The sequence below is a fragment of the Serinus canaria genome, chromosome 1 (genome assembly GCF_022539315.1).
Source record: "Serinus canaria isolate serCan28SL12 chromosome 1, serCan2020, whole genome shotgun sequence".
Classification (NCBI taxonomy): domain Eukaryota; kingdom Metazoa; phylum Chordata; class Aves; order Passeriformes; family Fringillidae; genus Serinus; species Serinus canaria.
The window spans coordinates 33,363,045-33,390,884 of record NC_066313.1 but is presented as its reverse complement, the minus strand read 5'-3'; the positions used below and the strand labels follow the sequence as shown (position 1 = coordinate 33,390,884).

The window sequence follows — 27,840 nt, the reverse complement described above, 5'->3', positions numbered from 1 at the left end:
GAAGCTAACATATTAGAAAAGCTACAGTACCCAGAATTTTGAAAGTAAAGAAATGTTAGTAGGTGGTTCCTTCAGCATGCATCTCCAGCTCAGCTGTACTCACCAGAAAAGTAAACTGCAATCTTTCGTGCTTCCACAGATGTGTAATTCCAGCATTTTCTACATTTTGACCTTATGAACAAAACTAGGCTCTCTGCATTCAGAATAACCCAGGTGCTTAGCTCTAAACAGGAGATAATCCAGCTAGAAAAAGCTTGTGGTTATTCAGACAGAGGTCACCAAGGTACAACTCTAAAGGTGAATAAAAGTGAGGGAGGCTGCCTGACACCTATGTAACCTGGACAAGGAGTAATCAGGCTGGCAGATGACAGGGATTTGGTTTATATTTAAAAGTTTTGCTGATTTAGCCATAGCAGGATGTAACAACGCTCACCAATCAATACAGCTTTGCCAGCAAAAACCACAGGTGTGGTTTCAACAGCAAAACACCCTTTGCAGTTCTGGTATAAACATGAGATAATTATTAAAGCAATTTAAATTGGATCCTCTCCCTAGGAGGGTTTACTACGTCTTCCAGCTACAACAGCGAACTTTCTAGTCAAGGCTGCTCCAGAAATCAGCTGCTGGAGAGTGCGAAGCTGATGACAGCAGAGCTGCTCTTGAAGCTTGAGGAGAGTGCAAAGTTTTGCACTCCCAGCCTCTGGGAAGACCACCAAGAAACAAGGGAAACACGGCCTACTTCCTTAAGAGAATCTTGGCTGGAGAACAAAGGACTTCAGCTCACATATGGGAGGGGTAATTCGCATCTCATTAAACCAATATTTAAAAATCGACACTGTGTTTGTTTCTCCAGTGTCTGTTTTCTTCTTCCAGACATGTCAAAAAGGATGCATTTTCAAATAGGTTTTTTTTTTTCACTTTTCTAGAATGAAAAGCAGCAAGAACATTTCTGGGTGCCTAGAAATCCTTTGTCCCCCAACCCCCCCCCCAATCCTTGTATAGCTATAAAACACTTTAAAGGAATTTTGTAAAACTTCCTAAGAAAATTTATCTCATAGCATAAACACAATAAACACAAGCATGACTATTCTCAACTATCAATGTTTTGGAATGTAATAAGTTCTTGGAAGGTGTTTTACCCTGATATGGTTTTTTGTATAGTACAATAATTTCACGGCTATCCAGCAAAACTTCCTTAATCACCAATTGCTGGTGATTCTCAAGTCACGTGTGCTATACGTGGATCTAGTTTAGAGGCTTTTTAGCAGGTTTTATGCCAGCAAAACCCATAGCTGCATCTATAAAAAGCCCTCAAATGACCCAAATATCCAAACTTTATCTGACAGCTATGTCAACTGTGATAAGAAGCAGTGGAAGACAGCTGCACCAGAGGCATTTCTAGGTGATGCTTTCAGCAAAGCTCTGCTTTCAATACAAGGTTCAAGAACACATGTATGAAGGTGCTTCTGTAGGCATAGAGAAACCCACCCTCTGCACACACTGCTAGTACAACACAATTCCTGTCATTAACAATACAAATAACACAAATAATAAATAATTCCATAATAATGATCAACTTTTCATTAAAGAGCCTGAGGATAGACTCAATGGGCATTCCTGTGCCACTCTTAATGAGCTGTTTCAGAAATTGCTTAGAGCACAGAGTGTCCCCACGATCCATCGGTACACGGGGGTCTCACGGGCTCTTCTCACCACCAACCTGGTGAGGTGCCACTGGCTTCACGTGAAGACTGGTAAAGGCAAACTCTGTCATTATAAAAGGCAAACTAATATTACACTAAAACATGAGATCTGCTCAGGCACGTTGGCTGTACTCGTTCTCAGGAAGGCTCTGTGCTCTGGAGGCAGCAAGCTGCTTCGCCTCACATCAGGCTCAGTCCTTTCCTCATTAATGAACAGCAAACCTGGTTTTGAGGGTGGCCTTGGACCACACGGTACCCTCATCAAGGCTGATTTGTTTCTATTATTGGTTTTGCTTCTGTAGATAAAAGGGACGAGCATTCTAATTTACAAACACCGGCTTTGGAAGAGGAGCTAGATATCCCCACCCCCACATTTTTCCCGCAGCAGCAGAACAGCATGTTCTGGTTTTACCAAATAAACTGGGTATGATTATGGCTTGATTCCTGGTACATAATTAATATTCTTCATAGACAGTGTGTCTTCAAACAGCTGGCTAATATTTACTCTGAGAAAAGGTCTTGTGATCCCAGCTTTGGTCAGCCAGGGACGGAAACTTCAGTTTTATTTTCTTATCTTCTGGTAACACACTGTGAAGGCAAAGTGGTGTGTTCAAAGTACAGCGTTTTAAGGCTTCCAGGAACAAACACGAACATGCAATTCAACAGACAAATAGGAGATGCCGTTGCATTTCCTGTTCCCGCCTTCTCTGGTTTTCATAAAGGGCATACAAACATGAACAAACAAACTAAATATTTTAGCCATATAAAACAACAAGCTGCAGTTCTTGTACCAGGAATGTACAAGGCTTATCTTTTTACTATCTTTCTACTGTATCTGCAGAATATATTTATGTCTGTACCTATAAATATATACACACTTTGCACTTTAAACATGATCCCACATGATGTGTTTCTTGCAGTGTATTTTAATGGAGCATTCACCCCTTGCCTGGTTTCACATGCTGACAATTCTCCAGTTACCAAGGAAGTGTGGGGGGAAGGAATGGCTACACCTGAAAATGCTTTGCAAGCAACTTCACTTCCAAGAGGTACCTTTGGGCAAATCTAATGACCCAGGAAAGGCAAGTTTTTTTACTTCGCTCTCGCTGCCCCTACTCCCCGCTCTCTCCTGAGGCTCCTGGCTCTGTGCAGACCTGGGAACACGGGTGCGAGGGAGGCATCAGAGAAACACGGGGGGCAGCGCCGCTTGCCGAGGCGAACGAGCCACAGAATTACGGGATTGTCAGGGTTGGAAGGGAACTCTGGAGACCGCCTATTCCAATCCCCTCACCCAGGCTGGGCCATTTGGAGTAGGTGACACAGGAACGCGTCCAGGTGCGTTTGGAATGTCTCCAGAGAGGGAGATTCCACAAACCTCCCAGGGCAGCCTGCCACCCTCAACGTAAAAAAAACTTCTTCCTCGTGCGGAGGTGGAACTTCTTGTGGTGTTATCTATGGGCACTGCTCCTCGCCCAAGCGCTTCCCATGCGGCAGGACAAACCCAGAGCCCTGGGAGAGGCCGCTACCGCCGCTCCCGTGTGGGGGCTGAGCCAACGGCGGGCGGGGCGGGGCGGCGGAGGGCGGGGCTGCGCCGATCACCAATCAGCGCTCGGGGCAGCGCGGGAAGGCGGGAGGAAGCAGCGGGGCGGGACGGGACGGGAGACGTGGCCAATGGCGAGTCGGGACGCCCGTGCGAGAGCGGGACTTGGGCGCAGGAGCCTGTCAGCGGTGAGGAAGGGCGGTGCCAGCCAATCGGAGGCCGCTGTGGTGAAGAGCGAGCCAATGGGAAGCCGCGCAGGCGGGGCGCCAGCCAATCAGAACGCGTCCGGCGAACAAAAGGGCCTCTCCAAGGCGCCGGCCCTTCTCCTGAGCACAATTTCACATGACGCAACGGCTGCGGGAAGCGGTTCGCGAGCCGTGCCCGCCGCCGCCATTTTGTGAGCGCGGAGACTGAGCCGGCGGCGGCCCGAGGAGCGGCGGCACCGGCAGCGCAGCCAGCGGGAGCCTCAGCGTGGAGGATGCGGTAGAGGAGCCCAGCGGCAGCGGCGGGGGGGCGGCATCGGCATCGCTCGGCGGCGGCGGCGGGGGATCGCGGGGAGGGGGCTGTCGGTCGGTGGGTCGGGTCCTGGTCGGAGCAGCATGTCGGCCCCGGAGAGCAGCGCTGGCAGCAGCGAGGCCCGGGAGGACGCGTGCCGCGACTACCAGTCGTCGCTGGAGGACCTGACGTTCAACAGCAAGCCGCACATCAACATGCTGACCATCCTGGCCGAGGAGAACGTGCCCTTCGCCAAGGACATCGTCTCCCTGATCGAGGCGCAAATCGCCAAGGTTTTTATATTCCACCGACTACTACTCCTACCTATACTGTTGGGGGGACCGGCCGGGGCAGCGGGCTAGGGCGGCCTAGGGGCCTGCAGGACAGGCGCGGGGGGAGCCGAGCGGCGGAGGCGGTTCAGGAGGACACAACAGGGCCGGGGGGCGAGAGGGCCCGAGGGTCGGGAAATGGGGCTAGAGAGAGGGGGAGAGGCTCGGGCGGGTGGGTATGGCTGGGCTGGCCTACGAGGGGGCCTAGGAACTAGTGCCGGGCGGGAGGGGGGGGTGTTGATAGTGAGGGGGCAAGCAGAGAAAGCAGGGTTTGGATGGAGTTGGGGGAGGACGGGGGTGTAGGAGGTCGGGGGTCGCCGTGCGGGAAACAGGCGGAGGAGGGAAGCGTGTCTCAGCTGGGATCAGGGAGCAACGGGGCGAGGCGGCGGGCGGGGGCTCCTCCTTCCGTCGCGAAGCTTAAGGGTGCTGCTGCTGCTGCTTCTACTCCCCCATGGCATAGGGAGCAGGGGACTCGAGGGAGGGGAGCAGCCCCCACACCACCCTGTTGGGAGTAGGGAAGGGTTTGGGACGGGCCCCAGGAAGAGCTGAGGGAGGAGGGCAGCGTGGCTCGCGCTCGGAGCCCCGCGTAAATAGCAGGCACAACATGGCGGCCCGGCAGTGACTGGGCAGCTGCACTTCCTCGCCCTTGGAGCGGGGTTTTCCCCCGACGTGCAGCCAGGATTCGGTGTCCGAATCTGGTGACTTAACCCTTTAATTTAGGCCATTTCTACTGCAATCATTAGAGAGGTCCGGAGTGGGGAGATGCCGTATAGAGTTGGGTTTCTCTTGGGGGGTGGTCTAAAAGGAAAATAAGGTTAAGTTTCTAGAACGCAAATTGTCCGCCACTGAAGGGCTAAGTATAGTGACCATTAAGTGTAAGTTAAAGCTATTTCCCCAGTGCGGTCCCTTTGAGAGATTGAGGGGTGGAGGCTCCCTTATATCGTAAAAAACTTTGTGGGTGAAAGGTGACCATCTCTTTCGGTTAGAGAAGTGTGTGTGGTGGTGATGGGGGTTGTTTTGCTCTGCTTCGGTAGAGAAAATTCTGTGGGCTTGGGATAATCAGTTTGGATTTCAGGTGATCTGTGCCCCGAGTAGCACTAGCGTTGTGTGCGTATTTAATTTATTTTGCTAGAGAAGTTTATTAGTTGAGGATGTGGTAGAAGAAATTCTCCCTGACTGTAGAAACTGCAGCAGCCTGTAGGATCCTAACATGGCGTCTGAAAGGCACATGATATAAAAAGGGAAAGAGGAGGCTCCCTCTGAGCCCAGCCCAGGCAGTTGCTGACATCAGTCAGCCACTGTACATGCATGGGGGTTTGCAGCACCTTTTTAGTGAGCGTTTTAGAAAGAAAAGGGTTCTTCTTTCAATCTCCCACCCCCCCGTATTCGTGCCAGCCACCCCTCCCCCGTTGTTTCCCTTGCTCCCTCTGATTTCAGGTGTTAAAAGGCTTTTTTTTCTTTGGCTTTAATCGTGGTTTATAATGGTGAGAATTGTACTACCTAATGGTGGGGGTGGGAAACATCTTTTAAGATACTTAATCTTATCTTTCTATCAATGCAGGATGTCTTTTTAGTGTGCCACAGACCTCTTCCAGTCTAGTTTTAAATGCTGCCAGTGGCTGAGTTTTGCCATTCCTTGGGGAGGTGACCTCATAATCTAATAGCTCTCACCATTATATCTCCTAAAGGGCAGTGGATGTGTAAAAAATGATTTGTGATGAAATAACAATGCTGTCAATTTTTTTTTCATTTCTGGGTGATTTAGAACCTGCCCTGAAGTGTGGGGGTTTTTAAAGGATGTCTTAAAACCTGTATCAATGGTTAGTTTTGCCTAGTTACTGTTTATGACTGTAGTTTAATCAAGGCAAGTTTTTAGTTGTTTCTGGGAAAGTGATCTCCTTTACTAAGCCACTTTTAAAAAGTGTTGCCTGGAGACAGCTTGTTTAGTGTAAAACTTGAGTGGTCTGCTTTACAATTTAATAAATGGTTCTGAAATGTGTGACTGGTATTATAAAGTTTGTAAATAAAAAGTGTAAAATATGTATTTGTCTTTTTATTTACCATTGTATAGTGCAGAATTTGTTTCCAAGACCCATTTTGTGTACAAAGTTGCCTTTTTTTTTTTTTTTTTAAAAACAAATTTTTTCACAAGTTTGTGACCTGGGGTTGAATTGCCAGATATTACTTTAAACTTGAAACCTTTTAGGAAACTAATAAAAAAGAGCCACACATTTCCAACAATATCTTTCCTACGTTATTTGAAGGAACAGTGGGAGTTTTGTAAAGAGTTTAATATTATGCTGAGCTCAGAGTTAGTGTTCTTCTGCGTTCTGGTGGTTATGCGGCGCCTCCCTGCCTTTTGGTTAGTGTCGTGTGGGCATCTGTCTTGCTTGGGGGTGCTGCAGAGGCCTCCAGGAAACAAAATGCATTCCGGTGTGGGATTCCCTTTTGTGGTTATTGAAATACGTGCTAGATACCTTGACATAATAAACACCTCCAGAAGAGAAGACTTAGATATTCCAACCGTATTTAAGTCATGATTTTTAAAATGCGACACCTGAATAGCTTATGTTTGAAGCAGGGTACGCTGCTGAGCTGCTAATTGCGCTCCATAGGTGGAAGTCGGCTTCCTTACCTAGATGATGGTGTTTCCGTGTGTGATTGCTGTAACAGTCTGATGCATGATGAAAGGGACAGTTAAACTTCTTTCCATGCTTTTGCTACTAATGCTTCCCCAGCATCTCAAACTTCAAGCTTAGCTGAGTGTAGTGAACTACTTTCCTGCATTGGTGAAATGGAAGAATTCAACTTGGGGAGTAGCTCTTGGTCATAGGTACTTCTGGGACAGCTCTTTGTATCTCTAACACACTGACTAAAAGTCAGAAGTGGTGCCCTGTCATTTTGTTATAAAAGAAGGCACTCAGAACTGGAGTGTTTTTAATGTGCCATTGTGCAGACTGCTTCAAAGAAGAAGCCCATATTCCACAGGCATTTTAAATAGCTGCAGATCCACGGTCTTTGTCTGAGACTTAAGTGATGCTTTTTTCTAACACTTGCACATTAGGTTGTTTACAATTCAGTATTATGTCACAGCGTGAAATTGGCTTCTAATGTGCTGCAATTAGTTTTGGCTTATGTAGCCTGGTTTTTGTCTTTTCCTGCACAAAATGCATCACCTGCCTGTTTCTACTTTTTTCCAGTTTATTTGAAGGCAGTGGCACCCACCCCCCCACTCTCCTGCCCCAACTAACAAGGAGTTCTGCCCTCTTCAATAATAAGTTTCAGGTCATGGTAGTAGACTTCTAAGGGTGAGGAAGCCCGACTGCCAATGTAAAAATGCTGTTGAGTGAGTGCCCTTCTGTGAACCACCTCAAAGGGGAAGGAATTGAATTTAAAATGGTGAAGCAGTAGCACTTCACACACGTGTGTCTGGATAATGGGCCTGCCTGCCATGAAAGGTGTCGTTAATTAATCTAGTAGCCTATTCTGTTTAAAATGAGCAGTGAGTGAAGTTGTTTTGCTTTTATCCAGAGCTTACCCAGATGGTAAATGGAACTTAAAGTATTACAAGTGGATGCTCTTCCCAGGGGTTCATGGTCAACACACACTGCTTGTGTTGTCTTTCATGTCCTCTTCAACATGTCTGTGTACTTGCTGATGTTTTTTTGGACATTTCCTGTGCCTTCTGCTTTATGAAAACCACTGGCAGGCATTAAAATCACTTTTATTGGTCCAGTACTGCTTTCTGTAAATAGGAAGTTGCTGTAGTGGTCACCACACTTTTATCGCTCAAACTTGGTGTGAGTTTTAAAGAAGGATTTAAAAAAGCCCCAACCAAAACCAAACAAAAAAGCCCCCAAGACTCCTGTAGCAAAATTGTGTCCAGAGTTTGAAGACAACCTTCTATGAAAATGGTGGTTGCAGTTCCTGAGCTTGTCTGTGCGTTTACCCAGTTGACCAGATGGTTGAGTTTTGACTGGATTTTGAACTCTATTCTGACTGGTTTTGCATGCATTTTGGAAATCAGAACCATCGCCATCTGCAAGTGCCAAGAGAGAGTGGGACTCTCTGCTATATCCAGTTGGATTACAGTGAAATAATTACAACCTTTTCTGCATGTAATTTACGAAAAACTGTGATAATCAACATATAATTTACAGCTACAGAAGTTCACTGACTTGGGCTGTTTGCCAGAAGTCTAATTTGTGTTCTGTGAAATCCAGAAAAATCCATCCAGGAATTTTGAATTATAAACAATTTTTAGGAGTTCCTTGAAGTGCTGACAATGGTTTCCTGCTAATTTGCTTCCTCAAGGGAAAGGTTACACTCGGTACACTAGTGGCAATTCTGTCTCATGGGCTTCTTTTTTCCTCTTTTTTTTCCCCCCTTTTTCCAAAGCTGTGATACACAAACAAATTAATTTAAGGTGGTTTTTTTTTTTTTTTTTTTTTTTTTTTTTTTTTTTTTTTTTTTTTTGTGGTAGACCCCCTGCATTATACTTTGAACTGAGTGTCCATTTTTCATATTAAGTTTTTCTATAAACAAAAGTCCCAAACAAACTCCCTTGGTATTTATAGTGGCAACCAAAAAGAGAGGTCTGTATTTCTGGGATTGGTAATCCCTTTATTTGAAAAGGTTAAAGTATGTTTTTGTTGTACTAAACTTCTCAGTTTCTTCTTATTACTCCAGGCTCCCGCATCAGAGAAGCTGCCCGTTATGTACCTAATGGATTCCATTGTCAAGAATGTGGGAAGAGAGTATCTCACAGCATTTACTAAAAACCTAGTTGCAACATTTATTTGTGTATTTGAAAAGGTATATACACTTTTAGAAAAGTACTGTATTCTAAGCAAAATTTGTTCCTGGTAAAATAAGTACGTGATTTCAGGTTTGGGTTTTCTTGTGTGGTGAACTATACAAATTGATTGGTTTTTATAAATCTCAGTATCTATACTGTAAAAGATTATTCCTTCTGCTATCAAGCATGTTAGCTGAAAGATGTAAAGTATTACTTAATTTGGTATGTAAGCATCAGTAGCTTTCCTGTCCAGGCAAAATTTTACTAACAGGATTTTGACTGTTGATGGTTTAGCTGGATGGACTTTTTATAATGTATAGACCAATTAATTATGAATCTTTGGTTTAAGATAGTTAATTGTCCTTATGCCAAGAATAGACTGAGAATTGTTTTCTTGTGGATTTCTCAAAGCCTCACTCTCCTGTAGTTAGATTTGTTTGATTTACATAATTTACATTGTGCAGAATGAGTGCTTAAACTCAAGAGGGAGTAGCACTGACACCTGGTTCTCTCTTGGTGGTCTGTCAGCTGAAAAAAGTGCTGCAGCTGTGTGAGAGGAGGACCTTAAAATGTGTGACTGTATTATAAATAAGTTTTATTTTCATTCAACATTGAAAGCTGCTGCCTTTTTAATTCTGGCTCTAAATCTTGAAGCCTAGTGCATACTCCTCAGTGAGAAAAGCATATCAAAGTCTAGGTTTTGAAAGGCTGGACTTGAATGTTTTAAGTTGGATCAGAGAAGAAGGGTTAACTTCCGTTGTTTCCTGTATGTTAGAAGAAAGTGGTGTTCCATAAGAATGAGATGAATGAAGCTTTTGCGTATTTATCATTATATATTAGTAGTATCTGAAATCCCAGTATGCTTTTAAATATGGTTTTCAGATGTAAAGTGTATGCTGAAGTAAGGAATAGATTGTGATTGTGTCTGTGGAAAACTTAAACTCTTGTATGTAGAGCAGATGGAGGTAGATTTACTCGGTTTTTTGGTGTTAAATTGTGAATGCTCTTCTACTGAGTTGCATTTAAAGTTGCAGCTGGATCAAGCTCTGGATAATAACTCATCTTCAGAGTTTTATATGTTAACTTGCCAGTAAGCTAACTAGAACTATTTATGTGCACTAGTTAGATGTGTAAAGAGGCAGTCATTTCTAATAGCTTAGTTGGTTAAAAGATGTGAGTAGAATTCCAGCAGAGGCATTGTTACAGATTTGGGTTTTATCAGTAAATGGTCACTAAGGTATCTCTAGACACTTGAAATCAGAACTGTTTGCTTAGTCATTCCTGCACTTTTTTGCTGTGAGCTTCAGTGAAGCCTCTTATGGAAAATTGTATAGAGGCATCATCCCCCAGTTACTAAGTATGAATTACTTTTATTGAAGCTCCTGCTTTTACCCAAAAAGAACCTCCAAATTTTCCAGAATATTCTATGTCTAGGTGTAACATCTGAAAATGGCAGCAAAAATCATCTATATGGGCAATGCATAATGATTGAATTGGGATTTTGAAATTTGTCAGCTGCATGTATTTTGTCCTTTAATGTTTTTCATTTATTGTTTAATTGAGCCATTTACGTTATGAGATTAACTAAATTTTGCTTTACTGTAAATTTCTAATTTAGCTGCCATGAGATAATCCAATTGTTTGTAAAGAGATAAAATGGCCTCTGGTCCTACAAGTGCGTTTGATCTGTGACTCACATATAGATGGGTCTAATTCTGCCGCTGAACTGAAATAGTAATTGACTTCATTTTAGCTAATACTCATTTTATTGCATTTGTTGGAAAAAATCCTTCAGTGACTAAACAGCTGAGCAAAACACCTTTTTTTTCCATTCAGTTTGTTTTTTCTTGATTTGTTTGTCATTGTTATACTCTGGCACAAATATTTGAATGATGTATTGTCTCAGAGGCGGTTGCCTTTTCAATACTTTTGTTACTGTATTTTTTTCCACAGAAGTTGGGCCAGTAAAATGAGAATTTTGCTAATGGAAAAGTTGAAAGAAAATTCTCAGAGCATGGTAATACACAATAAAATCTTCAAATGGCCTTGAAACAACAATTGCACATTTGAGCTTCTGTTACTGATCCCATTGATAGAGATATGTTGTCTGTACTGCTTATAAATTTCGTGTACCAAGTTCAGTATGTTGAAATGGCAAGATAGAAATAGGAAATGAATGAAATCTTAAGTTCTACAGAAAAGTTTAAGAAATTGTTCTATATTAACTTAACAAGCCATAGAATTGTTTTATTGTTTTAGGTGGATGAAAATACTAGGAAAAGTTTATTTAAATTACGCTCCACATGGGATGATATTTTTCCTTTGAAGAAACTATATGCACTTGATGTCAGAGTCAACTCATTAGATCCTGCCTGGCCAATTAAACCTCTGCCCCCAAATGTGAATACTTCTAGCATCCATGTGAATCCTAAGTTTTTAAATAAATCGGTAAGTTTTTCTGCCTTCTGGAAGAACAGATGGTAATACATGTGGTTTTCATTGTTTGTGTGCTGCTTTTTGACAATTTAGAATATTAAGAATGAATTATCTGACCTTTGTAAACAGGTAAGAGAAATTTATAAATTCAGAATATTTGAAGGGTTTGGTTTTTTTTTTTTATTTACTAATTGAATTCTAGGTTTTGGAACATTGAGAAATTTATATTAAATTCCCTACACCTGTCAAAGCAGGCAAATCATAGTGGGGCAAAAAAATTGCAGTTTATAATTGCTGTATGAACTAAGTCCCAGTACTAGATCATAATAACACTGAAAGGAGATGGATTTAGTTGATTTTATTAGGATTTTAAATGTAACTTTTCTTTATTTTGTTTTTAGCCAGAGGAATCTAATGCACCTACCTCTGCTGTCACTTCTGGTGCCTCTACTCCTCCAGCTGTTCCTGAAATACAAAAGAATTTGACACAGGAGCAACTGATAAGGCAGCAATTGCTTGCAAAGCAAAAACAGTTGCTAGAACTTCAGCAAAAAAAACTAGAGCTGGAGCTGGAACAGACTAAAGCACAGTTGGTGAGTAGGATAGTTGATAAAACTTTCATAGTTGGGGTCTCTCTTTTGGAGAGTATTTGACTGTACTGGTAAGTACAGTACATTTGTTTTCGCTCATGTTAGGCAAGTGTAGCTGTTTTAGGACTACCACAGCAATGCAAGGTGATTTGGGGTTCCTGAACAGTTTTTGTTATTGTGAAACCTTAAGTATTACACTGAAATGTAAAAACAAAACAAACAAACAAAAAAAAAAAGTGGAATTCTTGTGGTTTGGTTTTAATCTCTCTTCAGAATGATACCTGACTGTGATCTTCCATCCTTCGCCTCTTGCAACTGACAGTGAGCTGGGCTATTTCAAATATGTTTGTTCCTAAGGAACAAGGGAGCCTGATCTTTTGTGAGCAAAGTCAGTTTCTTGGCTAGCAGTAGTTGGAAGTCTTGCTGTGTTGGTAGTTGACAATACAAAATAAAACATCTTTGAACTGAAGTGTGAAAATAGGATACTTGGCAGCTGAGTTGCCTAGAGCATGAGGAAAATAGAGGAAAGCTAGCGCTGTAATTGGAACGTGTGCCAAATTTACGTATTTTGCAGCATTTACGTTATATATTGATCTTGCACTGTGTTTGAATTTGATTTGTAATGGTACTGCATTACTTTAGTGCTTATGATTACCAGTTAGTGGGTCACTTTCACTTAAATGGCTGAGGCTCGTAACTTTCAAGACACATGGCTATTACAGTTTTGGTTTTGAGACAGAATATTAGTGTCTCTTGGTAGGAGTTGTGGCATACAAATTAATGCTGGATTTTTTTCCAATTTCAGGCTGTATCTCTTAGTGTTCAGCAGGGATCATCTAGTATAGCTTCAGTTCCAGCACCTTCCAAGCAACACATGTCTCCCACACCTCATATGACAGTTAAACCACCTCATCAAACTGCTGTGCAATCTGAAAAAAACAAACCATCTCCAAGTCCTCCACTTCATGATATCAAAATAGTGAACAGGGATCCTCGGCTTAATAGAATGGGTCAACATTCTTCTCATACTAAAGATCAATCTCACAGGAAAGAATTTTCACCAAGTGTGACCAGTCAGTCTGAGACCAAGGGAAACAAAACAGCACAGGCTGAAAAACAGAACTCAACAAAGTCAGAAAAATCAAAAGCAAGTGAAAAAACACAGAAGAAAGAACTTGAACAGTCCAAAGCAAAATCTAAATCCCCATCCCCTTTGAAAAATAAGCTGCCTGATAGTAAAGACAGCAAAAACCAGGAATGTGAAAGTGCTAAGGTTTCTGACATCAGTAAGCGGGATCCAAGACTGAAAAGACATCTTCAGGATAAGTCAGAAGGGAAGGAAGATGAGGTCAAAGAAAAGAGGAGAAGTACAGAGAAGAAGGAAAAAGAGGAGCATAAGGCTTGTGAACATAGACCAGTAGGGAGCAGAAATAAAGTGATTAATGGTGCTGTTCAGAAACAAGACACAACTACGGAGGAGTCAGAAAAACAGGGTGGGAAGCAGGGAAGATCAAGTAGTAGAAAACGGTCACGATCACGCTCTCCTAAGGCAAGATCACCGTCTACACACTCTCCAAAAAGACGAGAGAGGAGATCACCTAAAAGAAGACTTCGGAGTTTATCTCCTACTTCATCAACTCCTAAAATTGGAAAGATACGTCAGATAGGCCCTAAGCAATCTCATGTTGAAGAAGGCACACAAGCAGCAAGAGATGAAAGAAATTCTAGTAAGAGAAATGTTAAACAAGAGGTGCGTGATCCAAGGAGAGTGAAAAAAGCCCAAGAGGAAAGACCCCAAGAGACAGCCACCCAGCATTCTGCAAAGGCTTCTCCAGATCCAAAGGAGAATGCAGAAAACTGGCAGGGATCCAAATCAGGCAAGAGGTGGAAATCTGGTTGGGAAGAAAGTAAAAAGTAAGTTACTATCTCTTAAACAACTTGTGTGTGAAGTCAGTGGAAATTTTCCTGTTGGCTTCAGTATAGTTGACTTTGAGAGGCAGTGTTCAGATTGTTAAAATTGATAGGTTTAATTTGTTTCTACTAGTGAAAGAGGTGATGCATACTTAGATTCTAAGGTGATAGCAATGTTTTACCATGATCAGTTCTAGTAGGAACCATTACATCCTGAACAATGAATAATCTATATTTTATGTATCTTCTTGTTTTCAGCTCACAACAGAATGATGAACACCAAGCACTTGTTAAATCCCCTCACCAAAGACATCGTGAAAACTGGCCTGCTGGTAAAGGAATTCTATCACCCCGAGCACCAAAGCAGCAGCACCGGTTAAGTGTGGATGCCAATTTACAGATTCCCAAAGAATTGACATCTGCAAGTAAAAGAGAATTACTTAAGAAGGTAATACTAATAAATCTGTCTTCATAGAAATGTCACAGGTGTGGGGTTTCTTCTTGTCTTTTTGGAAGTCTAAATTTTAACTTTATATTACAGGCTAATGACCGCTTAACATCTGGTGAAATAACACAAGATGAGTTTCTCATGGTAGCTCATCAGATCCGACAGCTGTTCCAGTATCAGGAAGGAAAGCACAGATGTAATGTCTGGGATAGCCCTACAGAGGAAAAATGTGGTTTGAAAAAGAAACCTCTTCTGTCGGATGCAGAATTAACATATTATGAACATAAAGCTAAACTAAAAAGGACACAAGTTCAGCATTCATTGTCAAGGCTTGATCTGTTGGATCCTGATGATATTTTGGATTATCATATACCTGATGCATTGCTTTCTGGAATAGAATGTGAGCAGGCAAAAGCCAAGCGGGGAGTACAGTTTGACAGAAAAGAACCATTTGCAGAAAGATCAAGGAGACACTCTCCTGTAAGTGGCACTACAAGACCATTTGCTGAAAACCTGTCACCGCTTGAGAGTCGACGAAGACTTGAAGAGCAGCGTGCTACTAAAGGAGCAAGAGGTTCTGATCCTTATGACAGCTGGGGAGAGTCGGATGAATTTAGAGATGCTCTCAGACAACAGGGGAAAAGCACAGCAGAGTTCCAGAAAACAGATGGAGATGCACTCTGTAGGTTTGATAATCGCGAAGAAAGACAGCTTCTTGGGCAAGCTGGTATGTGATTTTACTTTATTTTATATCTCTTAAGAAACTGACAACGTATTAGCAAGTGGCTATGTGATTTGTTCCGGTTTTTTTAGGTGTTCGAGACGAACCAAGGTCACCATTCACTGAACGTTTCAAAAGAGCTAGGTATGAAGATCCAGAGAAAGCACCGTTTCCAGAAAGTCCAGGATCAAGATTTGGAGGTATTGAAGCAAAGCAGAGAATAAGTGCCCTGATGGAAGACAGACCTCTGTTCGATGGCTCGCCTAGACCGACTGCTGCAAGGGTTGGGGTAGATGGACAAGGCAGTCCTTTTGTTGATGGTCCTGCTGCTGGTTCAAGTTCCAGAATTGATGGGCCAGCTGGACAGGCTGCTATGAGATTTGAGGGGCCTTTGGTGGGCACAGGTGCATCTCAGTTTGATGGACCACTGCCAGGAGCAGGGGGAGCTGGAGCCTTAAGATTTGATGGGCCACCAGGGCAGCTGGCGGGGTCCCTGAGATTTGAGGGACCCCCGGGCCAGGTTGGTGGAGGAGGCCCACTGCGGTTTGAGGGACCTCTTGGGCCTTTGCGGTTTGAGGGACCTGCAGGGCAGCCTGTAGGTGGTGCTAGATTTGAAGGTCCTGGAGTTGGTCTCAGGTTTGAGGGTCCTCATGGTCAGCCTTCAGGTGGTCTCAGGTTTGAGGGACCTCATGGTCAACCTATGGGGCCTCGGGGTCAACCAGGGGGTGGTCTCAGGTTTGAGGGACCCCATGGTCAGCCCTTGGGGCCTCATGGTCAACCAGGGGGTAGCCTCAGGTTTGAGGGGCCACATTTACAGCCATTGGGGCCCCATGGACAACTTGGAGGTGGCCTCAGATTTGAGGGGCCACATGGTCAGCCCATGGGGCCACATGGGCCATCAAGTGGTGGGCTCAGGTTTGAGGGGCCACATGGACCTTCAGGTGGTGGGCTGAGACTGGACGGACCACGTGGTCAGCCGGGTCTAGGTCCTAGGTTGATTGATGGACCAGTACACCAGGGAGCTGGTGGACTTAGATTTGATGGTCCTCTTGGTCGGGCTGGTCCAAGATTTGATGGCTGTCATGGAGCTGGATTTGATGGTCAGCCTGGACAGCTGTCTCTGCTGCAGAGATTTGATGGAATTCATGGACAGCCTGGTCCGAGGTTGGCACCTGGCCAGCAGGCACAAGCAAGATTTGAAACAGCCATACCTCAAAGATTTGATGGACCTCACCAGCCAGCCTCTAGGTTCGACTTGCCCCTTGGCCTTCAGGGTGCACGTTTTGAAAATGTAGCCAACCATCCTGCCTCAAGACTAGAAATGTCACCATATGGACAAGGAGGTCCGTTTGTTGAACATCCTGGCCAGGGCTACAATGGACCAGCTCATGGAATGCAGTTCCAGAGACCTGATATATTTGATGGTTCACCCGGACCAAATTTCAATGGGCCAGCTGGCCCAGGAGCACAGAACTTCTCACTGAGAGCAGCTGGACATTACTTCGAAGAAAAAGGTCTCCATGGTCCTCAATATGGAAATTTCAGTAATATGCCAATGGGAGGTAATCAGGTAAGAGCTGATTGCATCAAATACTTTGCTTGCAGAAGTGTTTCTGTTAGAGAATTAGCAGGAATTCTTCCTGTAAAAATGGAATATTTTTCTAAAGAGTTGACAGGCTGAGAGTCACTTTAAAACTAAAAAAGTCACTAGATAATTTAAGAAGTACATGCATTGCTGTGTTTCAAGAATCTTTTTTTAAGTATTAGATAAAATACTGGATCTTTACAATCACTTCATAGTTCAGAATATGTCTTTGAAATAATTTTCAACATTAGAACAAAACCAGGTAATTGGAAGCCTTTGATATTCTCATTAAATTTCAACAAAAGTGAATTCGATATAAAGCATAAAAGATAATGTGATTACATGATACATGATGAGTTTTTATAAGAGGTGTGAAGTTAGACTGGACCACAATAATAATTGTCTTTTTGCAGCTGTTAGTACTGTTACAAGCCAGTTTTAGAGAGATACCCATAACTTGGGGAAATGGAGGAAGTAGGGCCATTGCTGAACTTTTTTGCTCAGCTGCACTGTTGTCTTTTAAAATTCTCTTGGCACCATCTTGCTTTGTCAGTTCAGTTGTCTTTGCTGTTGTCTCTTGGAAATGCTTTCTTCAAAAGGAGTAAATGTTACTTTACAGTGGTGAAACTGATGTATTTTCTTGCAGTAGATTAGAGATTTTTAAAAAGCATTTTTAATTCTGGGGGTTAAAAAGTGAATGTGAAGAGTTAACTGATGTACAAAAGCAGGTAATGTGTCCTGCAGACCTCTAATGGGATAAAATCTTTAACAGCGTGTAAATCCAGAAAGCAGCCAGCTGGGGGAAAAAGCTCCAAACATTTTTATTACAAATGTGTTACAAAGACTTATTTTTCTACCTACAGCTTACTGTAGCTGATGTGCTGAAAAGTCTTGTTTTCAAGATATGTGTCTGTACTAAATGCTGGTTCAGTTCCTCATAAGAATTAATTGTGGCATTTATTGATAGACATTTACCGGTTCCTCGAATTTCTTGAGGAGCTCTGTTTTGGTGAACATGAGCAATTTAAAAGGAAGTACTGTGTTTGGAAAATGTGACTCTTAAGTAGAAGGAAAGGTTTTAAAGGTGTTCTGGTAGGGTTTTGTTTGTTTGTTTTAAGCAAAACAAGGATGTGGTCTGAATTTTCCCAGTGGAAAATTAGAATGGGGGGAAGATCATATAGTTATTTGTGGTCTTTTCAATACCTAACTGACATGGTTCATTCCTGGAAGGAGTTCAATATATGTGAAATGATTGAGAAACATCTACAAGTTAATAATAAAATGTGAAAAGTAAGTTTATAGTCACATTATTATACAAAGACTACATAAATGTTTACTTTCACAGGTTTCTCTCATGTCTGCTCAAGCAGGACCTTATGGCCAAGGTCAGCAATATTTGCCAAATCCTGGAGGTTTTGTCCAGAACCCTGCAGGTGTGTAACAACAAAATTCCTTTTATTTCTTTTGGATTGTTAATCCGCTGGTAGCCACAAAAATGACATTTGTTTCATGTCCTGGTTTACTGGGCCTGTGTGGATTAAGGGAAGCCTCCTCACTGAAGGTGCTGTAGATGTGGTGTCTGTAGCACCTTCATCTTTTAAGGACCTTTTCTCAAACTCTGGAGGCTTTTCATTAACCATGTGGTTTGGGTATAAAGTTGTGCTGAAAAAAACCCAAAAAAATGGTTTTGATCTGTTTTTCTGCAAGGCATCAGTCTGTAGGTCTAGCTTGCTGTGCTGGGGTGTGCAAACATTTCCAGTGTATGAGTGGTTAGTAGTGAAAAACTTCAATAACATCATAAAAGGTTAAACTAGGTGATGAAGTAAATTGAGTGTGGGGAAATATCTACGTATGAATCCAGGATAATACTGCATTTCAAGAGCCACCATCCAGTAGAGATCTGTGTAGGGGCAGCCAGCTTAGATAGCACTCTAGAATACATTATGAAGGAAGGGAAAATCTTGTTACAAAGATTCCCTGTTTCAAGGGAAGAATTTAGCCAAACAGGAGATAAAGTAGAGAGTTGGTAAATAATTTGTAACAAAAATGAAAGAAATGGGAGGCAACAAGAAAGTTGTGTTGTGAAATATACAGATAAAAGTGAAGTCGATTTCTGATGCTAACCTTTTGCCACCTTGAATGTCTGTGTTCTTCCCCAGGAGCCCTTTCCCATTCATATCCTGATAACCACCTTGGACAGGTTGATGTGAATGAATTGTTTGCTAAACTGCTGAAAACAGGGATCCTCAAATTGTCTAAAACTGATTCCACTTCAGCACGTATGTAGATTTACTATGTTCTAACTACCAAGTTTATCCACAGCTCAAGTGTAAATCTTGAGTATACACACTTCTGTGAACTCCTATATAGTTTTTTTTTAAACTGAATTCTATTTTTGGGAAGGAATTCAGTGTGTGTGATTGAGTAAATTCTTAGGATCTTGTTTAATTTACATTTCAGCTATCTAGAGCAGTCAGTTTTGTCTGTGGTGCTGTGCTTTTGTAACTTGTTCTTGATAATAGTCAGAGTCTTTTCATCTTCGGAAATATTTCTGTATCTATGAAGACTGAAGTTTAATGCCAAACACTGAGGTGAAATATTGTTTTCCTCAATTGTAATTCTGGCTTATTTTCTTTCATGCTTTTTTAAAATGGTGTCAGAATATAACTGATTTAGCTCTTACACACTTGTGTTTGACCATAGTCAGATTGTATTAATAATGTTTGAAAAAAAAAAAAACCTTTTAGGAGCACATAATTTCTTTCTGATGATGTACGGAAATTTTGATAAAATAATATCTTCATGGTTTCTAGAAGCGAACGAAACATCAGCCCAGCCGAATGCTGAAGAAGAAGATGATGATCAGAATGAAGATCAGAATGTTCCAGACCTCACTAACTTCATCGTCGAAGAACTTAGACAGTGCGTATAGTAGCATGGCCTTACAGTAGGAATAACAACATGGCAGTAGCTAGATAGTTCATCCAAGACACTTTAAAGCATTTAAAAGATTATCTGTCACTTTGTGCTTCTGAGGAGGTTAAACCTGCATTGTTTGATGTCAGCCTTGTTGAAACTGAGAAAAGAATAAGACAGAAATTTAACGTGGGAAAGCTTAGCTTTACACAAAGATGTGCGTTGTTACTTCAGCACTAAGGTTGTGATAGGCAGTGAAGCCAGGCCTGGGCTGCATCAAAAGCTGTGTGACAAGGAGGTCAAGGGAGGTGATTCTCACCCTCTGCTCTGGTGAGACCCCACCTGCAGTGCTTCTCTGGGGCCCCAACACAAGGGGACATGGACCTGTTGGGAGGGACTCCAGAGGAGGCCATAAAGATGATGAGAGGGCTGGAGCACCTCTGCTGTGAGATAGGCTGAGGGTTGGAGTGGTTTAGTCTGGAGAGGAAATGACTCCAGGGAGGCCTTACTATAGCCTTCCAGTACCTAAAGGGGACTGTAAGAAAAGGTGGAGAGGGGCTTTTCACAAGGCCATGTAGTGATAGGACAAGGACAAATGGCCTCAGGCTGAAGAACAGATTTGCTGTAGATAGTGGGAAGAAATTCTTGAGTAGATGATGAGGTGCTGGAATAGATTGCCCAGAGGAGCTGTGTATGTCCCAGTCCTGGAAGTGTTTAGGTCAGATTGGATGGGGCCCTGAGCAACTTGGTGGAAGGTGTCCCTGCCCATGGCAGGGGGGTTGGAACTAGATGGTCTCCTAAGATCCATTCCAACCCAAACCATTCTGTGATTTTAATTATACCATTTGGTAGTAGCTTGTAAAGCTGGGCCAAATGAAGGCATTGCTATTTGTGCATTATTAGGTGAGAAAAGCTAGTAGGAATGAGATACAACACTAGCATGTTTCTCATGAATCATTAATAAGAGCCCTTTGTTTTTTGAATGTTTAGGTTGATTGTGCTGTGAAAATCAGGGTGAAATGTAGTCGTGTTGTGTACTTTTAACTTGGAGCAGATCCATGCTTTTTCCCTATTACTGTAGGCAGGTGAAGCAATTTACTGAGAAACTTCTTACTGTCTCTTTTTAAAGAAGTGCTAAGATTTTTCTCTTTTTGTAGGCGTTATGATAGTGTTATAAATCGTCTGTACACTGGAATTCAGTGTTACTCCTGTGGAATGAGATTCACTACTTCACAGACAGATGTTTATGCAGATCATTTAGATTGGCACTATCGCCAGAACCGGACGGAAAAAGATGTTAGCAGAAAAATTACACACAGGAGATGGTACTACAGTTTAACAGTAAGTAGTGCAGTATTTGTGTGGGTAAATTACAGGCTGGACTTTGTGTTTTACTCCTGCATGTGCTCTAGGATTGCAGCTGAAATTTGCATCATCACAGGAGTTGGTTGTGATAAACAGTGATGTCTTAGATACTTCAAGTAGTCCGCAAATGCCTGCCAGAATACAAAAGGCAATTGTGTGATGAACAATAAACAGTTTAAAGCTGCTTACTGCACTGTTTTCATTCCACTGTGAATGGAATTTGAAGGATAGAGATTTTTTTTGGTAAAAGAGTTTTTGAAGTGTTGCATTGTGAGAAAGAGTACATTGTGCTGATGCTGCATGTGGGAAATATTTCAGTTTTAACAAAGTAGCATTTATTAAATATGATACTTCGGGATGTCTGAGTGAGAATGAACACTTTCCTTAGGACTGGATTGAATTTGAAGAAATAGCAGATCTAGAGGAGCGTGCTAAAAGCCAGTTCTTTGAAAAAGCTCATGAAGAGGTTGTGTTGAAGACACAGGAAGCTGCCAAAGAGAAGGAGTTTCAGAGTGTCCCGGCTGGACCAGCTGGAGCAGTGGAGGTAAGCTTCAGCTTGCCAGATAGCAAGAATCTAGTCTTTCAAAGGCTTGTAGTAGTGTACTCTTGTTAGTAAGTGTAGACTTTGTAGTTGGGCCTTTGTGTACCCCCTCCATAGGTTGTGTATTTGTGTATGTAGTGGTTGCTTCCCAGGGGCAGGAGTAGTAGAAACCTGTAGTAAAAAAAAATGTACAGTCATTGGCATTGTGGGGTTTTAGCAAAATTGAAATGGGCAAAGTGTGTTAATTTGCTAAACGTTTATGTAGAGAAAATAGCATAAGTGATTTGTCCTTTGATGGTTGGTTGTCATTCAGATAACTACAGGATTTACTGAGATTTTGGTGCTTTCAAACACAAAAATTTCTTTTATGGTAGCAGATAGGCGTTAGAAAAAAGAAATACCACAACTTCAAAGTAACCAGTAGAGCTGTATTTTGGTAGATGAATTGGTGTCATAATCAAATACAAATGTTAGAATTACAATTTAGTTTTATGTGCCAAGTCTCTAAGAAACTAGCTATGAAACAGAAAGGCTTTTTTTTAATTTTAAAAAGCACCTTTTGTGCTTTATTCTCTGGGTTGATAATTTTTCACAAAAGTAGTAAAAAACTTCTGCCTTGTTTGACTTGAAGTGGCAGGTTAAGGGGGAAGAATTAAGATATTGCCAGAAATAAAACTAGTTAAATCACTGTAATGGCTTGTCTTACATGACAGTAAGACAGCATTACACTGTTACAAAATACTTTGCAGACTAACTAGCTAAAGGGTAAAGCTTACCTTTCTCAAGTGACAAAGAGTATTCAGGGCCAGAGGGTGATCCTTTCTCTCTCTGCAAACCATACTCAATTTTTAATTAAGGTTTACTAATTATTAAAGTAATTTTTAAAGTGTGGAGGAAAGATCATGTTCTAGGCTTAATATACTTAATTTAAAAGAACCTTATTTGACTCCTGCTAGGTTCTCGAATTTCATGTGTTCAGCAAATTGCAATAACATGATTTATCTCTGTTATTCCAATAACTTTTCAGAGCTGTGAAATTTGCCAAGAACAATTTGAACAGTATTGGGATGAAGAAGAGGAAGAGTGGCACTTGAAGAATGCTATCAGGGTAGATGAAAAGGTAATCTGACCTTATTTACAGGTGATGCTAATTTATAATAAAACCCCTGAAGAATTACAGAAAAAAAAAAAAAACAGGAGAAGGTGGCAAGTGCTCTCTTTCTCTTGAAGGATTCTTATTGTAGTTTTTCTGGCTTCCAAATACATAAATATCTCTGCCTTTGGAAGTGTCTGAAATTTTGGTGTCATTGCTATGGGCTCACTAGCTCTCCCTTACACTGCAGTGCTCAAAGAAAAATAGATGTCTCTGTGTATGGGTGTAGGTATGGGCACAGTTCTTCCTGCATGCAGCTGTGCACAGATAATTCCCAGCACTCACCAGGCTTCTGTATGATAACATTTCCTAAAAAAACATCACAAAGTCTTGTCACAGGTATAGTTGATACCATACTTAGCCTGCTCAGACCAGAGTTTCTCTAGATGAATTATGTGATAATGTGTAGTAGACACTGTTCAGTTCGTTATCAGTGATCCTGCTATAATTTATTTTTACATATTTAAATGTATAACAATTTTTTTTTCAGATTTACCATCCATCTTGTTATGAAGATTACCAGAATGTAAGTGAATCCTTCATATTTTTGGAAGCATTTTGCTTTCAGTTTGTTTGCTTCATCTCTTCGCTTTGCAGGGAGCAGATGTGTTCAGAATGTGCTGCTCATTTCTCTTGCCTAAGACTTGGAGGCCTTGGGCATGGCAAGTTTATAATACAGAATTAACTGAGATGCATTTCTGGTTGTGAGTACCATGACAGCTTGTGTGTCATAAAGCATAGCCATGGTTTGATGGATTTCTTGTGGAGTAATGTGTTATCTTAGGAATTTGTAACAATGGAGTAGGTGGGTATTGGTGTGTGTGTGACATTTTTAATGCTTTGGGAGTTAAAACAGTTCATGTTAATGTGTTAAGCATTTCATCACTGCTTGGTGATACTTTTCTAAGGAATTGGAAAAAAAAGTAATGCTATTAAAAAATGAATTTGTTTTCTTAAAAGTTTGACAAAGTAGAAGTTTGGATTTTGAGTGCCTGACCATCAACATATTTGCATTTTGAAAAAAGGCAAAAAGAATAAGACGCTAAAAATGGTTATTTTAGTATGCTAATGCTACATTGACTTTCACTTTGTAGACATCATCATTTGATTGCACACCGTCTCCCAGCAAGACTCCTTCAGAAAATCCACTAAATATAATGTTGGACATTGTTAAACAAGAAACAGAAGAGTCCTGTGACTCACCTAAAATCAAAGAAGAACCTGAAGACACCCCTCCTGCCTGTGCAGAAGAGAGCACACCTGCATCTACAGAAATCAAAACAGAACCTGAGGAGTCTGTTTAAATAAACTGCGGTATGATTTCTTTTTTTTTTTTTTTTTTTTGTTTGTTTGTTTGTTTTTTACAGAGGAGCTGCTGTGTTAATTCTGGAAGGCGAATACTTTTTATATGAATAAAATGTCCAATTGAGGCAGGGCCTCAACTACTGTTTGGTTAATAAATACATTTTTGTATTTGGAATTTCTTATTGCCTGCACAGTTTCAGGTGTGATTGTGTGAAAGTTCTGTAGATGCGTGAAAATTTAATGGTATATGTAAAAATGTAAAATTTTCACTTGTTGAAATGTAAATTATAAATAAAAGATATTTTTGCTATGTATGGAGTGTAATGTTTATGCACACCATCAAATAAATACAGTGTTTCTGTACTTTTTTCAGTTTAAACTTAATTAAAACAAATTTTTGCTTAATAAGATTCAGAATAATTAAAGCAAGTCTCTTCCTTCAGTTATCCCATAGGTGGGTTATCAAGGGAAGGAGCTTCTCAGACAGGCCTTCATTACTAGTCTTTTTAAAGTTATTTGAACAAACTTACATATCCAGATGTTTAAAAAAACAATTACAACAGCAAAATAATAAAAAAATCCACAGAAAAACTCACAAAAAGACAGTTCTGGGTAGAAGGGGAAAATTTAACAAACCAACCAGAGTGCTTGATTGTGGTGAACACAAGTGCCAACAAAAAAAATTAACAAACCAGGATGCCTGGTAGTTAAGATGTTTTTAATGATTTTTTTTTTCCATTAGTCAAACTCAAATTGAATTAAGCTGAATTTTCTTTACGTTACAGGGGGGAATGAATGTAAGAATGCTCATTTGAAACATAGTTAACATTTTCTTTTTTGTTGCTTATGACTGGACTTAGATGGTAAACCAGATATCCTGAGATGTTAATATTTCTTAAATGTTATAAATAAAACTAAGCATATATTTGAGTGTGAGTCTCTTCCTTTCAGTGATGGGTCTGTGTGGCTGGTACGTTTGTGGGAATTGAAATAAAGTTGTGTGTTTCAGTATGCATTTGATGTTTTATTCACTCTGCTAGTTGCAGTGTGTATTTTTAACTTGCTGGGAGCAAAACAGAAGCACTAAAACTCAGAAAGCAATGTCACAGTCCTAGCAGGTTATACTTAGGAGTCAGAATTCCCCCTTAGTGTGCAAGTGGAAATAATCAGCAGTGCTGGAGATGTTGGCTGCAAAAACTTCTTTCCATGTTAACACCCCGGCTTCACAAAGTTTTTAAGGTGTGAATAATACTTTGATTCTTCTATTAAGGTTGGAGCTGTAGTTCAAGATAGTTGTTTTAGATGTAGTTCTAGTGAGCTTGCCCTGTTCTAGGTATGAGACTTTAAAATGCTCTTTAATTAGAGACAATCCAGAGGAACAAAAACACAATGGATCAGGGTGGTGTCAGTCCATGCAGTGGTATGTGTGGCTGCTGGCTGTGTGTGGGGGGGTACTCCTGTGTTAGTTATTGCAACCTCTTCCTGGAGCAGGGATGTAGCCTGGCCCCCTGGCCCAAATATGATGCTTTGTGTCCTGGAATACCTTGAACTTCTAAATCACACCAACTGAAGTTCAGAGGAGACTGAGCAGAGATCTCATGTCTTTAAATATGTAGAAGGCTGTTCAGAAAAGGGAACAAATTACTCTTGTCTGCTGGAGATGGAACAAAAATGAGACCTATAAGTTGCAGAAATAGGCTTTATGACAGCTCTTTAATGACAAGGATAATTAAACCCTAAATGGTTCATTAAGCTCACTTGGTCCAGGTAATTATCACTGCACACCTGTAAATCTGACTGGGAAGGGTTCATTCTGCCTGGAAGCAGGAATCTGAAAATACAACGTCCTTTTTTCCCCACCCCATCAAAGGAACCCGGCTTACCCCCAGGGTACCAGCTGGTTTGGACTAAGGAACTGAGGAGCAGGATCGCATCACTGCAGGAAAAGAAATGAGGGTTAAAGGCTCCCACAACGTGACCGGAGTCCGATCATCCGGAGCACGAGTTGGTTCAGTACCTCTTGTTCAGAGCATTACTGGGGGGTTCCGAGGTGAGAACTGGTACTTGTTACAATTCTCGTGGGGATCACCGTGCCGGCTGCAGGACGGCCCGAGCAGCTGCAGTGCAGCCCGTGCGGCAGGGCCGGCCCGCGCCTCTCCCGCCCCGCCCGCCATTTTCCTCCGCGGGAAGGGCGAGCCCGGGGCCCGTGGCAACGCCGGGGCGGGGAGCAGAGCAGCAGCAGCAGTGGGAGGGAGCCGCTCCAGGCGACGGCAGCGAGCTGCCAGCCCCCTGTGCTGTGAGGGGCGGCTGTGCCCCGCTCCGGCCGGTGAGACCGCTCCGCCCGCCCCTCCTCCGCCTGCTCCTTCCCCCGTCCCCTCGCCGCGGGCGGCCCTGTGGCGCGGGGCGGGACGGGACGGGCTCTCCCGAACCCCCGGGTCTGTGGCACGGAGCTCCGCCGGGATGCACACACAACACTGAGGAGGCTCCGCATCTGCCAAAAGCGCGGGGAAAGGCGGTGTTTGGCGCCGGCCGGCCGGGCCCTCCCCCTGCCCCGGGCCTGGCAGCTCCGCCTCCGCCCCAGCGGACCGGGTCGGGTCGGGTCGGGCCGGCGGCTCCCGCCGCTCTTGGGCTGCTGCCAAAGCCGAGCTCCGGGGGATTGGGTTTGTTACGGAAACATCGCAACACCTAAATTGTGCCTTTCCTTATTCCCACCTGTATACTTCTTCACTTAATCTCTTTAGTTGGATTTTGGGCAGGTACCCATCTCAAAGTGCTTACTGAATTCTTTCTGCAAACTTTTCTCTCAGAACATTGAACGAGTGTTTGATAACAGTTTTTGGTAAAAAAATATTGCACTAGAATTACGGAGCCTGCCCTTTGCTTTGAAAATGAATGTGTCTTCTTACAGAATTGATGTTAATAGCTTTTTTTCTGAGCTTCAGTCCCAGGCAGCAGCCTTTGTCTTGTGCCCAGAAGCCAGCGCAGCCACCCACCCTTGGCACTCGTCTCCATGCAGTAGTAGGCATCCAGAGGGAGAGGAGAGACAAAATTCTTTCTGCTGGTGCGCCTTGTTGTTTGCTTTTCCTCTGGGTTAAGGGGGGGGGGGAAAGTTGCCTTGAACCTGCTGTCCCGAAACATTGTGTTAAACACATTAGAACTTTGCCGAGCTGCGTAATCAGCCAGGCCTGCCTGTGATGTTGCGTAATTCGGCTGAAGTCTGTAACCCTCACTTGGTATAATGAGCAATGTCTTCCTTGGGGGAAAATTATGTCGTGGTGAAACTGTTCTTCAAAATAACCTGAACAACTTAATCCTCAAAACATCAACTAGATGACCTCTGGAGGCCCCTTCCCACTAGAATTGTTCTGTGTTTCTGTGCTGCTGCTGCTGTTTGTTTGTACAGTGTTTTGCAGGATGGAGTCTTGGTTTTGAAGTTTTCTAGGCTTTGTGCAGGGCAGTGATGCAGCCTGCCGAGCTGGGGAGGTGGAGGTAGGCTGAGACACAGGATCCATCGGTGTCTTACAGCACACAGGGTGTGTTACTGTCAGGCTGGAGTGCTGGTGCTTCACTCCCCCCCTCCTCTCTGTAGCAACCCCAAATCTGCCCGAGCTCTATCATCACACTACAGATTACATGAAAATAGGCACTGGTAAACTGCAGAGGATGCCTTTAATTATATCTAGTGCTTTTTTACAAATATGCCAAACACGTCCATGCAATATCTCTTTTATATTTTAAAATATTTTTTTTCCTTCAATTGTGTAACAGTGTTGACTGCTACTACCATTTCTTCTCCACAGGCAGAGGAGGTGAGGCTCTAATACCATGAGACCTTCAGTTTTATGCTTTCTTGACTAGCCCAATTCTTCAGGATTTCCAGCAGTGTGAAATGTAATCAGAGTGTTGGTGCATTTTGGTACTGGAATGATGACTACTGCAGAAGGTGAATACTAATTGGTTTAGGTTCCTTTCATGTTTGGCTATCTGAAATTAGCCCCCTTGGC

At 42.3% G+C, this 27,840-nt stretch overlaps 2 protein-coding genes across 11 annotated transcripts in view; both read left to right on the top strand.

Annotated features, from left to right (window-relative positions):
- Window positions 1-3,583: 3,583 nt before the first annotated feature.
- PCF11 (PCF11 cleavage and polyadenylation factor subunit) lies at window positions 3,584-24,766 on the top strand. Of its 2 annotated transcripts, none has more exons than XM_050978606.1 (16): window positions 3,584-4,031; window positions 8,757-8,882; window positions 11,125-11,313; window positions 11,703-11,894; window positions 12,697-13,805; window positions 14,061-14,250; window positions 14,344-14,977; window positions 15,064-16,541; window positions 17,902-17,989; window positions 18,716-18,835; window positions 19,373-19,478; window positions 20,630-20,813; window positions 21,226-21,381; window positions 22,406-22,498; window positions 23,022-23,057; window positions 23,626-24,766. In XM_050978606.1, the coding sequence occupies exons 1-16, from the start codon at window positions 3,843-3,845 to the stop codon at window positions 23,833-23,835; spliced, it is 5,100 nt and encodes a 1,699-aa protein (XP_050834563.1). In that variant the 5' UTR covers window positions 3,584-3,842; the 3' UTR covers window positions 23,836-24,766. The 2 variants fall into 2 exon arrangements, with proteins under 2 accessions (XP_050834563.1, XP_018763939.2); XM_018908394.3 differs by having other exon boundaries at window positions 19,370-19,478.
- A 1,324-nt stretch (window positions 24,767-26,090) lies between these two features.
- Window positions 26,091-27,840, top strand: part of ANKRD42 (ankyrin repeat domain 42) — a 268,662-nt gene continuing 266,912 nt past the window's right edge. Inside the window, exons 1-3 of one of the 9 annotated variants that reach the window (XM_050978656.1) lie at window positions 26,091-26,162; window positions 26,779-26,897; window positions 27,637-27,779. In XM_050978656.1, coding sequence (XP_050834613.1) covers window positions 27,761-27,779 — 19 coding nt within the window. In that variant the 5' untranslated portion in view covers window positions 26,091-26,162; window positions 26,779-26,897; window positions 27,637-27,760. Of the gene's footprint in view, window positions 26,163-26,226; window positions 26,898-27,254; window positions 27,780-27,840 lie in introns of those variants that run through there. The other 8 variants (XM_030234345.2, XR_007778467.1, XM_030234344.2 and 5 more) reach the window with 8 other exon arrangements.